Source organism: Tarenaya hassleriana, unplaced genomic scaffold, assembly GCF_000463585.1.
Source record: "Tarenaya hassleriana unplaced genomic scaffold, ASM46358v1 Cleome1, whole genome shotgun sequence".
NCBI lineage: Eukaryota > Viridiplantae > Streptophyta > Magnoliopsida > Brassicales > Cleomaceae > Tarenaya > Tarenaya hassleriana.
In genome coordinates this window covers 4,819,286-4,832,311 of record NW_010960187.1, presented here as the reverse complement: position 1 = coordinate 4,832,311, position 13,026 = coordinate 4,819,286, and the positions used below count along the sequence as shown (strand labels likewise).

The 13,026-nt window shown below is 40.8% G+C and overlaps 5 protein-coding genes across 6 annotated transcripts in view; 3 read left to right on the top strand and 2 right to left on the bottom strand.

Annotated features, from left to right (window-relative positions):
• LOC104811640 (potassium transporter 9) overlaps positions 1 to 3,343 on the bottom strand; it is a 4,273-nt gene extending 930 nt beyond the window's left edge. Inside the window, exons 1-7 of one of the 2 annotated variants that reach the window (XM_010538400.2) lie at positions 2,557 to 3,340; positions 1,988 to 2,213; positions 1,659 to 1,904; positions 1,515 to 1,565; positions 998 to 1,426; positions 648 to 902; positions 53 to 575 (exon numbers count right to left, since the gene is read on the bottom strand). In XM_010538400.2, coding sequence (XP_010536702.1) covers positions 53 to 575; positions 648 to 902; positions 998 to 1,426; positions 1,515 to 1,565; positions 1,659 to 1,904; positions 1,988 to 2,213; positions 2,557 to 2,700 — 1,874 coding nt within the window. In that variant the 5' untranslated portion in view covers positions 2,701 to 3,340. Of the gene's footprint in view, positions 1 to 52; positions 576 to 647; positions 903 to 997; positions 1,427 to 1,514; positions 1,905 to 1,987; positions 2,214 to 2,556 lie in introns of both variants that reach the window. The other variant, XM_019201805.1, reaches the window with a different exon arrangement.
• A 2,405-nt stretch (positions 3,344 to 5,748) lies between these two features.
• Positions 5,749 to 7,056, top strand: LOC104811630. Its single transcript, XM_010538389.2, has one exon. The coding sequence runs from the start codon at positions 5,927 to 5,929 to the stop codon at positions 6,890 to 6,892; it is 966 nt and encodes a 321-aa protein (XP_010536691.1). The 5' UTR covers positions 5,749 to 5,926; the 3' UTR covers positions 6,893 to 7,056.
• A 505-nt stretch (positions 7,057 to 7,561) lies between these two features.
• Positions 7,562 to 10,385, top strand: LOC104811622. The gene is made up of 4 exons (XM_010538377.1): positions 7,562 to 8,080; positions 8,612 to 8,825; positions 8,989 to 9,548; positions 9,654 to 10,385. The coding sequence occupies exons 1-4, from the start codon at positions 7,593 to 7,595 to the stop codon at positions 10,045 to 10,047; spliced, it is 1,656 nt and encodes a 551-aa protein (XP_010536679.1). The 5' UTR covers positions 7,562 to 7,592; the 3' UTR covers positions 10,048 to 10,385.
• Positions 10,386 to 10,570: 185 nt separating this feature from the next.
• Positions 10,571 to 13,026, top strand: part of LOC104811588 (disease resistance protein LAZ5-like) — a 4,839-nt gene continuing 2,383 nt past the window's right edge. The window contains exons 1-3 of the mRNA XM_010538326.1: positions 10,571 to 11,110; positions 11,228 to 12,518; positions 12,614 to 12,928. Coding sequence (XP_010536628.1) covers positions 10,653 to 11,110; positions 11,228 to 12,518; positions 12,614 to 12,928 — 2,064 coding nt within the window. The 5' untranslated portion in view covers positions 10,571 to 10,652. The remainder of the gene's footprint in view (positions 11,111 to 11,227; positions 12,519 to 12,613; positions 12,929 to 13,026) is intronic.
• Positions 12,894 to 13,026, bottom strand: part of LOC104811596 (probable arabinosyltransferase ARAD2) — a 5,271-nt gene continuing 5,138 nt past the window's right edge. Inside the window, exon 4 of the mRNA XM_010538365.1 lies at positions 12,894 to 12,912. The gene's annotated coding sequence lies outside the window, so the exon portion shown is untranslated. The remainder of the gene's footprint in view (positions 12,913 to 13,026) is intronic.

Below are 13,026 nucleotides of genomic sequence, written 5' to 3'. Positions count from 1 at the left end.
CCGATCTTGATTCGTACCTTTTCTCTGTACATGTTTTTGAGCCTGTTGTAACCTGGCGACGCAGCGGAACATTCGGAAAGTCTTGGGGCCTATTCTCTTCACGAGAAACCTCTCTTCCTCCGGGACAGTGTAGACGGGAAGGTACTTGACGCAGACGAACACCACGACAGAGTGAATCGCCGGAAGGTTTGTGATGAAATGCGAGAAAATGTGAGGGACACCGCTGGCTAGCTCAGTGTAGACGAGTCCGATCCCCGGGACACGGACAAGCCCGAGGCTGGGGCCAAGTCCCAGGATCCAAGCCATGGAGACTTTGCTGTGAACCTCGAACTCATACCTTTTGACAGTTCCGTAATGCCAGATCGACATTACCAGAAAGAACACGGCCGCTATGATGAGTGGTACCCATCCTCCTTGGTTAATCTTGAGGAGAACCGCCGAGAAATACGCTCCCTCTACCGCGAAAGACAGTACGGTGAATATAAGGACGATGGTCCAATGGCACCGCCATACGAGCAACATGATCAGCACCATGAGCACTGTGGTCACGAGCATCAAAATCACCACCGCCGTCCCTGTCGAGCCACTCAGGAGTTTTTAGAGTGTCAGAGGTTTGAACCAGAGGAAGGAGCGAAAAAAAAGCTTACCATATGCATTTCCGATTTGATTCTGATTCTTGAAGCCAGCGGTCACAGCGATGCAGCAGAGCATGAGTATCCAGTTGATATCGGGACAGTATATCTGACCGAGGAACTTCTTGGAAGTATGCACGACTTTGACTCTCGGGAAACACCCGTGAGCTACGGCCTGTTTTATTATCGAATATGTGCCCGATATCGTAGCTTGGCTTCCAACAATTGCTGCTGCCGTTGCTACAACAAACATCGGCCAATATATACTCCCTGCCAGAGCCAAAACAACGATGTCAGAACACATGAGAAGCCATGACTTTGTATTTTACGATTTTGAGTAGAAAGAAAGGCGAGAGGGGGAAAACCCGGGATAGATTTATAGAATGCATCGGCGTAGTGTTCCTTGTTTTTCATAAGGTAAGCTGCTTGACCACTATACGCTAGGAGAAGACAAGGGAACACAACAACCGTGAAAGCGAGCTGAATGGCTGAAACCGGGAAATAAGCAATGTCTGCAAACAATGCCTCTGTTCCCGTGATACTAAGCAGGATGCCTCCGAGGGAAATCCAACCTTCTCGTCCTCTCTTCTTGAAGTACAAATACACATGCTGCGGTAAAAAAGCCTTCAGGACGCTTAGATCGTATCTGAAGATGTTGTATATACCAGTGCCTCCAATGGAGAGAAACCAGATCATCACAATAGGCGCGAAAAGCCAACCGACTTTGTCAGTGCCATAGTGCTGCATGCTGAACAAGCCGACTAATATGATAATCGACACAAGTACCACGATGTCTGAAACAGAGAAGCGGGGATTTAAGGGTCAAAAACTGAAGAACAACAACAAGACAAGAAAATGTAAAGAAGGGATGTAAGAATGTACTGCTGCTCATGTCTGGATTGTTGACTTTGATCCCACCGGAAGCTGAAAGAACTGCGAAAATGTAACATTTGGGTAATCTGTTGATCTGTGAAACTTCAAAAGATATCTGAAGAAGAATAAGAAGGTGAAGCAGTAGACACGTACCAGAGATGGCTGGTGTCAGGATGCCATCACCGATCATCATGCAACTCCCGACAAGAACAAAGACCAGAAGTATTCTTTTTCTGGCATTTTTCTTCTCCAACCATTTCTTGGTTTTCGCAGCAAATGACCCTTCTGGAAGAGACGTTCGGCTGTACGTGGTAAGCTCTTCATCGCTGCGTTGCTGATTAGGAATCTGCTTCACATTTGCATGTCTGCAGAGCAACGAATATATGGCGAAAGTCCCACCTGCACCAGTGGCCACAATTTCAGGAAAACCTCAAGATTTCATTTACATATGGATCGAAGGCAGATGAAAGCTCGGGTTTTACCTTGACCATTGTCGTTGGCTTTGCAAACGATGAAGACATATTTGACGAGTGGGATAAGGAAAAGCGAGTAAATGATCAAAGAAAGAGCTCCGATTACATCCTCAGGGTCATCGATTCCATGAGGGAATGTATTGTTAAACACATACAATGGAGAGGTGCCCAAATCGCCATAAACGATCCCCAGACTCTGAAACGCCAGTCTCGTAAGCAACATCATTGAATATCCCTACAATTCAATCAAAATTCCAGATCAAGAAAAACACCCAATACATCAAATTTCCTTCTGAAGTTCTTAAACTATTGTCGTTTAGCCATCAACTGAAAAGATCGAATCCAGACCATCATACCCAGTAACTCGTTTTTGCTCATAAAAAATAAAGAAAGAAACCATCGTTAACTTGTATCTGATTCTCCTGTCTGCGTAAATCACTGGTTGACAAGACTGAATCTTTGTCCTTTCCTTGTAGAAAAAGCTTCAAACTTTTCTTCAACAATACGATTTCTTATGCAGGAAAATAGTCCGAGAAACTTGAAGAGGAAGAAAGGGAAGAAAGACCAGTGATTCGTACCTTTTCTCTGTACATGTTTTTGAGCCTGTTGGCTTCTTCATCCATAGGCTGATCAAGCTTCTGCTCCAAAGCCCACATATTTCCCAAGTTCCCTTCGATCGTCTCATTGCCTTCTCCGATCGAAGCATCAGCCCTTGCCGCCATTTTTTCAGGGCCAGCAACCAAACTCGAACTTGAATTTAACGACTTGATCTTGACTCCAGTCCAATTCGCGAAGAAATTGAGCCGATTTTAACTCAGTTTTTTCCAATCAAACAAACCGAAAGCGTACTTTCTTCACCACTAAAACGCCAGTTCAACCTGAGAATCTGAAGCCCTTGGGGCAAAATCCCTCTGAGATGAACATGCAAGAGGCTCGAACGATCACAAAGCACTTTTGTCTGATTGCATCCGCTGGTTCAGGAGAAGAGGGCAAAAGCCGGGAATCCTTGATTCCACCAAAAGCGAGATGCTTTTTTGTATTAAGCAACAAACCCATAAGAAAGAGACGAAAAGGGGATAAGCATGATCTTTGTGATCCGACCAAATCGTCAGTCAAAAGACGAAAGAACAAGGAACCCCAGAGAGCATAATCGTTTTTACCCCCCCACGGAAGAAACACGGCTTTGAGAATACGAAATCCGAAAAGGGAAGATCAAGTTCGAATTTTGTCTTTCCTTCTTCTTATCTATTTACAATACCATCAAAATTGATTGGAGAGAGGATAGGAATAAAAAACAAAATTGATTGAGCTTGGTTTTCAAAAGCTGACAAAACCTCTGATGACAGAGAGAGGAGGGAGGGAGGTTAGATTCTGTTCAGTTGTTTCTGTATATTTTTTTTCTTTTTCTTTCCTTCTGTTTTCTTGAATTGCCAAACCATCATATGCTAATGTAAAAAAAAAAAATTCCAAATACATGATTATTTTATATATAGAAAATCACAGATAATAATAATAATAATCCATTACAATATATAGTTTAAACTAATCGACTGAAATAGTATTTTACCACGAAAATAGTGGTGGGATTGATATTCCTTTTTTTTATATTGATATGAATAAATTAATCTTATTATAAATGTAATTCCATAAAAATAATTCTAATTCTCTATGTTTTCGTATATTAAAACAACTCCACACAATGAATTCAATGGGTATTTTCACACTTCTAGAAAATAACATACGGGTATCTCATCTTTATCACTAACACAATGGTCCACAATAAATTGAAAAAAAAAATGAAAATTTAACATTATCGATACCTTAAAAATTTATATTAAATTCGAAATTATTAGAGTGACGTGTCAATTCGAGTGGAATATAACTGGAACGCGACATATTATCCCACAGTCCCATAATATAGCATATGCCAAATCTTTCTTAAGGAAGAACAACTTGTACACTCTCTATGAATCTTTCGCAAACTTTGTTTCCGATCAAATTAAATTAGTTAAAAAAGGGTAAATAACTGTCAATTGGACTGTTTCTTGGTTTATACGTGCTTTCTTTGATACGTTCCAAATTTATGGGACATGTCCCGACAGGCGACATGGCATGTACAACAAAATATCTAACATGTTATCTTTCTTTACTTTTTTTCATAGACTAAATAAATTGAAGAGTTGACTTTATGCCTACCTACATACATACATATATATATATATATATATATATTATGCATACATTGGTTTACCATACGAAAAAACTTCAAGTTCAAGGTGATAATTTTTTAGACCTATATCAAATAAATTTATTCGAATATTTTAACTGTACATGGAATATGCGTATAACTACAATATTTATGTGAATACTTATATAAGAGAACGTGCGGCACCAATAAACCCCAATGATTTAAGAGAAGGAATATTAGAACATGTATATCCATAATTTAACAAGAAAAAAAAAACTATATAAAAGCTGTCAGCCTGATTGGATCTGTGAATTAATTAACTAATAATAATGTTGGTTTTTTGAAGTATAGTGATTGGTAGATTTAGGATTATAGTAAACTGAATGATTACCTTTATTGATTTATATATGTTTTGACATTATGATTGCTAAGCTTTTTTTTTTAAATCACATATCTAAAAAATCAAACAAGAATAAATAATAAATAGTAGCATAAACAAAATTAAATATTCAATAATTTCATATATATATATATATATATATATTATTTTGGTATTTCACTTTAGACATTGAGTTCGTTCATATTTAGCCGCTTTTATATTCGGATAAGAATTGTAATAAATTGCAACCAACTTAAAATCGAATGATATACTTTATACGTAACGGATTTATGATGATATACTCTATAAATGGCAAAAATTTTATATATCCGTAAAAAACCAACCAAATCTTATGATTTTAAAATCCAAAACCACAATAATGAGAGATGACGCATTTTCAGCGTCGACAAAAAAAATGTGATACCATGGGCTGTTTGCCTAAAACCATGGACTGCTTAAAATAAAATATATGTTATTGCTATCTTGATTATAGCTTTCTCCATAAATATTATAATAAGCTAACCTTTTTTTCAATTAATATGCGTTTCCAATTTTATAATATGATGCCCTTGAAGACGTTAGTGCAATGACCCACTTTCTTTCCATAAAAAATATATGTCTTCCTCCATTATTTAAACTTATGAGATTTATACAATTTAAACATTATACAGTACGGCAATCATTTCAACATTACTTCATGCATCAAATCATGCGAAGAAAATGGAATGCATTAAAAGTTTTGGTTAGCTTTGATTGAGAAATTAAATTCTACTCTTATAATTCTATCATTAACTTTAAAATGTTTGTTTTTTTTTGTTTAATCAGACAGCGACGGGTAAACCTACACAATAAATTATTTTGTTTCAGCTATCATTTAAAGTTTCATTTCCAATATTTCTCATCCTTTTATTTATAGTAACTTTTTTTAATAATCATTTTTTATAGTAACTTCTATATCATGCGTTTAAATAAAAAAATGTTATTCATTGGTTGGATAAACCTTTTGTTATTTATATATTGTTAAACTTAATAAATTAACAAAAAAATTTAATAAGAAGACCATTATTTTTTTAGAAATAACGTGAAATATTACAAAAAAAAATACAATATTAACGACAATTTTTTTTCGCTGAATTGAAAAAGGGTTATATTTGATTATTTTCCTTGCGATCAGTGCTTTCTCTCCCAATATAGACTTCGTTTCTTGCGCAAAAAAGAAAAAAGAAGAAGAAATTTACGAGAATGCCATCGTCCTCTTCCTTTCTTCTATGCGTCCAGAACTCCTCAAAGGTTCCATCAAGTTTCCTCCTTTAACTCCTTTCTTTTCTTGGTATTCCCATTTCTGAAACCATAATTTCATCGCTTGAAAATCTAATCCGCCATGGATCTCGCGCCGGAGGAGCTCCAATTTCTCAGCATTCGAGGCATATTGCGGGAGTCTACTTCGATCCCCAAATTCTCCTTGAAAACCTTCTACCTCATAACCCTAACCCTAATTTTCCCTCTTTCATTCGCCATCCTCGCTCATTCCCTCTTCACACACCCGATCTTGGCTCAGCTCGATTCCTACCCTCCCTCGGATCCAGCTCAAACCCGCCATGAATGGACCGTCCTCCTCGTCTTCCAGTTCTGCTATGTCATCTTCCTCTTCGCGTTCTCTCTGCTCTCCACCGCCGCCGTCGTCTTCACCGTCGCCTCCCTCTACACGGGCAAACCTGTTTCCTTCTCCTCCACAATGTCCGCCATTCCCCTGGTCCTGAAGCGGCTCTTCATCACTTTCCTATGGGTCTCGCTCTTGATGCTAGCTTACAACACAGTCTTCTTGATATTTTTGGTAGTCTTGATCGTAGCCATTGATCTGCAGAACGTGCTTCTCGCTGTGTTCTCGATGCTGGTGATTTTTGCTCTGTTCTTGGGCGTTCATGTTTACATGACCGCTTTGTGGCATTTAGCTAGTGTAGTATCAGTTCTTGAGCCCGTATACGGATTCGCGGCGATGAAGAAGAGCTATGAACTGCTGAAAGGCAGAACTTGGATGGCTTGTTCGATGGTGTTCGTGTATATGGCAATGTGTGGAGTCATCGGAGGAGTTTTTGGGGCTGTGGTCGTCCATGGCGGAGAAGATTATGGACTGTTTACGAGAATTGTGATTGGTGGGTTCTTGGTCGGAGTCCTTGTCATCGTGAATCTGGTCGGACTGCTTGTTCAGAGCGTGTTTTACTACGTGTGCAAGAGCTTTCACCACCAGGGTATCGACAAGACGGCATTGCACGACCATCTCGGTGGCTATCTCGGGGAATACGTGCCTCTGAAGAGCAGCATTCAGATGGAGAACTTTGAGGTTTGACAAGATCCAATGGAAACCGGCTTTTGCAGTTTGTAAGTTGTAACGTTTGTAATTTCACAGTATCAATTTACATCCCCATCCAATTCAATTGGGGAGAATAGACCGATGTTTGTAGATTTTCGGTAACTCCTGCACCAAGAATATACGGACCCATTCCACTTCTACTCGACACGTTTACCTCTCACAGAACCTGTTGCCTGCACCTCTAACGTAAACAAGAACATCCATGTTTAGCGGTTGGGACAATAGAACTACAGATGATTGCAGTGCACGAATACCATCATACAAACTTCAACAATTGCTCTTAATTAACCAAGGAAGTAACATCATGCAACTACTTGGGTCCACGGAAATTAATTAATCATGAAATTTTACCAATCTAAAAAAATTTGATGCTTAAAAGGAATAAACTAGCCGAAAAGAACATGTAAAATGATATTAAAATACAAATTGCATGACGTGAATTTGAATTAGAAGCTCTCAACGTACGACTATAGACCGTTTCAGAATTAACAACGTTGAGCATAAAGAGCGGGTCAACCGGTTGAGCTATCCTGTCACAAATTAATTAACCAACAAGGACAAATCTTTATATCAATGGTGCCATTGGTATCTCAACTTGCGCTAATATATATCTGTATATATAAAAGACATCCCTGTTGGTTCGAAAGAAGCAAGATACAGACGTTAATGGTCTCCAATGGCGGCTTTGGCCACTTCCTCTTCGTATGTGCCGAAGCATAAGGTGTTCATAAATTTCAGAGGGAAAGAAGTGAGGAACAACTTCCTCTCCCACCTCAAGAAGGCCCTGAAGGGCGCGGAGATCAACGCCTTCATAGACGTAGACGATGGGGTTGGTAAAGATATCAGCGACCTGTTCGTGAGGATAGAGGAGTCGAGAATCGCGGTGGTGATATTCTCGAGCGACTATTGCGGATCCAAATGGTGCATGAACGAGCTCGTCAGGATCATGGACTGCGCCCAGGAAGGGAAACTCACCGTCATCCCCATCTTCTACAAGGTCGAGCCTGGGGACGTGAAAAGACTCAAGGAAAGCTCTCTCCGGAGCATGTTCGGATGGGTTTGGGAGTTTCTCTCTGTCACGGATCTTGTCGACGACGTCACAAGATGGAACCAAGCTTTGGCCTTTGTTACCAAAAAGAGGGGCTTGAAGTACTCCACCAATTGGTAATGCGCCACACCTATCTAACATACTATATATATATATATATATGTCTTGGGAAAAGCTTAGCATATATACATACATATACATTTAACTCAGCTTCTAGTTCCTAAACCTAAACCCTGTCAAGTGTTACGGAATAGATATTATTCATTCAACCAAATAACTAACGTATATATAAACTAAATATAGAATTAGAATTTTACAAACCAATCCTATAATAGAGTATAATTCTATAATAGATAACTCTCTATAACTTTTCATATCTTTCAATACTCCTAATTCGCAACCTAATATATACGTGCAACACGTATGAGATTAGAGTATCTTCAATTTTCGACTTAAATGTTTATCATAAAAAAACTCTCTCGAATTTCAGAAAACCTAAATAAAATCTCTAAAACGGTTATATATCACCGCTGGATTGGCTATATCAGAGAAAAGACAAAAAAACATGATTATATTTAATCTGTAGATATATATAATCTAGCTACGGAAAGAATATTAATAAGATTATATTGCCACTCCACTGGCAGCAACGAGAGTGAATTTATAGAAGAAATCACAGAGGCGTTAAAGAAAAAGCTACGGGAGATACCAGAGGAAGTGAGAGGGCACACGAAAGAAAATCCAGAAATGCATCTCATGATGACGGAGCAGATCCATTCCGCATGCACGTTTACCAGCCGCAACGACCTCGACCATGTTCTCAAGGATAAGATCACGTCCTACGCTCTGAGGGCAAACCCGGTATTCTTAGTCTCATGACTGACATGAACTGATTCCGACATGCATTCAACCACTTCCTAGCTAGTCAAAGTCTGAAAAACTCGTGTGAATGCGCGCACCTATAATATATCTCTATTACTTAGCTTATGGAGAAAGCCTCCACGTGATTTGTGATACTTGGCAGGGTTTTGAATCAGAGGCCTTGCTCCGTACTTCGTATCCCGGATGTGAAGTACCTTCGTGGTTCGATCAGCAGGCGGTTGGATCAGCGATAAGGCCGAAGCTGCCTCCACAGTGGCATGAGGGGCTTTACGGGATAGCTCTTTGTGCAGTCGCCTCCTTCTGGGACGAGCAGTATCAAAACAGTCGCATCCTAGTGCAATGCACTAGTAAGCTCGAACGTGAAGATGGCCCGGCCATCCAACTGATCTGGAACGTTGGAGATTGGACATCACCAGGAAAGATTGAGCAAGAGCAAGTCTTCATAGGTTACACCAATCGCTGCCATATCACGAACCGTCTCAAAGGTCGGGGCTTGACCGAATCCGTCACTGCAGAGCCTATCCTTGAATTCAAAGTGACAGATGGTACAGATGAAGTCAAACTATGCAAAATTACGAAATGCGGCTTCAGCTTGATTTATGCTGAGAGCAACTGTCTTATGATCTATGCTGGGGACCTCTCCATCACTTGGTCCAATCAAGAGGAATACTGGACCTGGTGCTGTCTTCCCAATACTACAAAGTGAGTTTATACCTTAGTTTCTTCTTATGTGTATATATATATATAAGAATCCTGTACAGTTTCACACTTCAACTGAACGGTGTTTGTGAATCTTTTTTTATACAGCGGAACACAAGTTGAGGTTGCTAAGCTGGTAGAGGTGTGCTGGCTCGATATAAGTGGGAAGTTCGACACCAAGGATCTAACGCATGGGACAAGGTACGAGGTGGTCTTCGTGGTAGGGTTAGAAGATCTGGCGTACGGATGGGACCCACCCGTTAACGTGACGCTTGCTCTTCCAACCGGGCAGTACTTTGAGCGGAAAGTAAGCCTGGAAGAGCAGATGAGAAACCGGTGGCTCTATATTTCCGCCGGAGAGTTCGAGGCGTCGCCGGAGATGGCCGGAGAGATGAGGTTCTCAATGCATGAGCATAACTCAACTGGAACTTGGAAGAAAGGCCTCCTCGTCAAAGGTGTTGCTATTCGCCCCATATCACACCGAGGTCGAATGAAGCTTTAAGCAAAGTGAACTGAGGTCTGTAATAATTCTACAGGTTTGAACTCTTGTCGTACGAATTTGATATATATATATATATATATATATATGTGTGTGTTGGTTATGTGACTCAAGAACTCGAAGATACGAAGATTCTGCACTGACAGGAATGTGTCGAGAAGCAGTTGTGTTTGTTCTTTTTCGGTTTGCAATAGATAAGACTTAATGGTTTCCTTGTGTAACTGCTGAGTGTCACTTACAAACGTTGCTCTATAAGAACAAGTATTGATGGGATTGCGCAAATCGAGTTGTTTGTATATGCTTTATGCATGAGTGTATTCTCTCTTTGAAGGTGAAAGCATTTGTGTAATCTCTGTTTAGGGTTCAACACATTGTGGTTTTAGGTTTCCCAAGAAGCCAACATATTGAGAGAGAGAGAGAGTGTGTGTGTGTATATATATTACATGCACGTTGACTTGATGTGATTGGCTCAAATCCAACAAGTAGTCATTTTTTAAAACGTATTAGTTGAGCTACGATGACCAATCCAAATCTGCAACATTAAACTGGAGAATTCAAGGGGAAGCTTGCAAATTTCCTCAACCAGACTTCTTCACTTGTTACCTCCCATGGCGGCGACCTCTTCTTACTCTGTGCCTCAGCATAAGGTGTTCATCAATTTCAGGGGAGACGAGCTGAGAAACAACTTCCTCGCCCACCTCAAAAGAGCCTTGAAAAGCGGCGGGATCAACGCCTTTGTAGACGAAGATGACGGAGTCGGTAAAGATATCAACGATCTCTTCCAGCGGATCCAGGAGTCGAGAATCGCGTTGGTGATCTTCTCCAGCAGGTACACGGAGTCAAAATGGTGCTTGAACGAGCTCGTCAAGATCAAGGAATGCAACCTTGTGATCGTTCCCATATTCTACAAGCTTGATGTAAATACAGTGAAAAAACTCGAGGGAGATTTCGGCCGGAGGTTCTGGGATCTGGTCTCTATGAAAGATCATGTTTACAAGGTCACGGAATGGAAGGAAGCTTTGGTCTTTGCTGCAAACAAGAGAGGCTTGCCCTACGACGGAACGAGGTTCTACTTTCACCATTTCTCCTGTAGATTCTTCTGGTTCTGAGAATGTTTAGATCATAAGTCACACGTCCATATCTGTATGTATCATGCTCATTACTCTCTCTTTTGTGTTGGCAGAGACGAGCGTGAATTCATCGATACAGTCATTGAGAAAATAAAGGAAGTTCTGACGGAGATTTCCTCAAAGGAAAGAGGACCAGAAACAGGGGACAAGCTCATGATACCTTCCATGAATATATCCACAGGAAACGTGGAGAAGCATGACGATGTCATGGACGTAAGCCCTCGTCCCCATACGCTCCCACGAGACAGAGAAGAGCCTGAAATAGTAATGACTTCTATGGATGATCCGGAGGGAAGTTCCGATGAGAGCTTGTCATCCGGAGAGACAGAAGAGCCTGAAACCGTTCCTCTCTTTGGAAGCGAGAAACGTCTCCAGCAATTGGAACAGAAGCTGGAGTTGGGACGGAAGAGCACTCGTGTTGTCGGAGTTGTCGGTATGCCTGGAATTGGTAAAACAACTCTCGTCGAGATGTTGTTCCGCAAGTGGCAAGACAAGTTCCGGAGCCGCATGTTCTTCAGAGACATCCGAAGAAAGTCGATGATTCGTAGCCTTCACTGGATGCAGAAGACACTCCTGCAAGAGTTGCTGAAGGAAGACAATCGCGTTATAGAGTATACAGAGAACATGTTTGAACGTTGGAAGAATGATCTACTCAAGAGGGAGGTCTTTATCGTTCTCGACGATGTAGATAGCAAGGGAAAGATTGAGTTTCTTCTCGGGAAACTCAACTGGGTCAAGAAAGGAAGCAAGATCATTATTACAACGACAGATAAGTCACTGATGGGAAAACCGGTCGAGGATACTTACGTGGTCCCAAGATTGAACGAGAGAGACAGCTTAAACTACTTCTCCTGTCATACATCTGATGATTCCATCTCTTATCCACAAGGAGCTGCTTTCATGTCGATGTCGAGACGATTCGTGGGTTATGCAGGAGGTAACCCATTGGCTCTGAAGGTATTAGGCAAGGAGCTTCGTGAGAAAGACGAGAATCATTGGAGAGAGAGACTGAACACATTGGCAGAAAAACTCAGTGAGAAGATTCAAGAAGCTTTGGGAACAAGATATGCCCGTCTGTGGCCACCAGAGAAAGATGCTTTCCTTGACGTTTCGTGTTTTTTCAGAGCAGAGGATGAACCCTTTGTGAGAAGCATGGTGGATTCGCCCGGTCCTGAGTCTCAGAGCGAACTCAGAGTTCTTGACAATAAATTTCTGGTTGATATAGCTGGTGGCCGAGTAGAGATGCATGATCTGATGTATACATTTGGCAAAGAACTGAGTTCACAAGATCGTCGTAGGCTGTGGAACCATGGAGATGCCATCGGTGCTCTGAAGAATAAAGTGGTAAAGATTTAGTTACTCACAGACACCAACCATCAAACATTTTATAGGTATGCTTCTCTGCTAACAATGTCGTCTTTCGCTGTTTTGTATGATAGGGAACAGAGATTCTGAGAGGTATTTACCTCGACACGTCAAAATTACCAGAAGAAACGTACATAGACAGTGATGCCTTTGTCGAGATGCGCAAACTCCGGTACCTGAAAATCTACAATTCTCAATGTCCTCGGGACTGCGGAGCTGACAGCAAGATACACTTCCCCGATGGACTTAAGCTCCCTTTGGAAGAGATTCGGTATCTCCATTGGCTGAGATTTCCATTGAAGGAACTTCCACAAGACTTCAACCCGAAGAACCTTATCGATCTCAGGCTTCCTTACAGCAAGATTCAACTAGTCTGGAGAGATGTTAAGGTTTGTGTCTGTTAGTTCTTTTAAAACCTTTAACATAATGCTCTCTATTCTCTGCAATAAGAAACAGAGAATACAAAAAAAAAAAAAAAAAAAATTTG

Bases quoted from the DNA above. Each gene is read 5' to 3' on its own strand.
- LOC104811622 (XM_010538377.1), top strand. From the start codon at position 7,593: ATGGCGGCTTTGGCCACTTCCTCTTCGTATGTGCCGAAGCATAAGGTG. The intron at 8,081-8,611 runs GTAATGCGCCAC...CTCCACTGGCAG, and splicing joins TTGAAGTACTCCACCAATTG to CAACGAGAGTGAATTTATAG. The intron at 8,826-8,988 runs GTATTCTTAGTC...GATACTTGGCAG, and splicing joins ACGCTCTGAGGGCAAACCCG to GGTTTTGAATCAGAGGCCTT.
- LOC104811630 (XM_010538389.2), top strand. From the start codon at position 5,927: ATGGATCTCGCGCCGGAGGAGCTCCAATTTCTCAGCATTCGAGGCATA.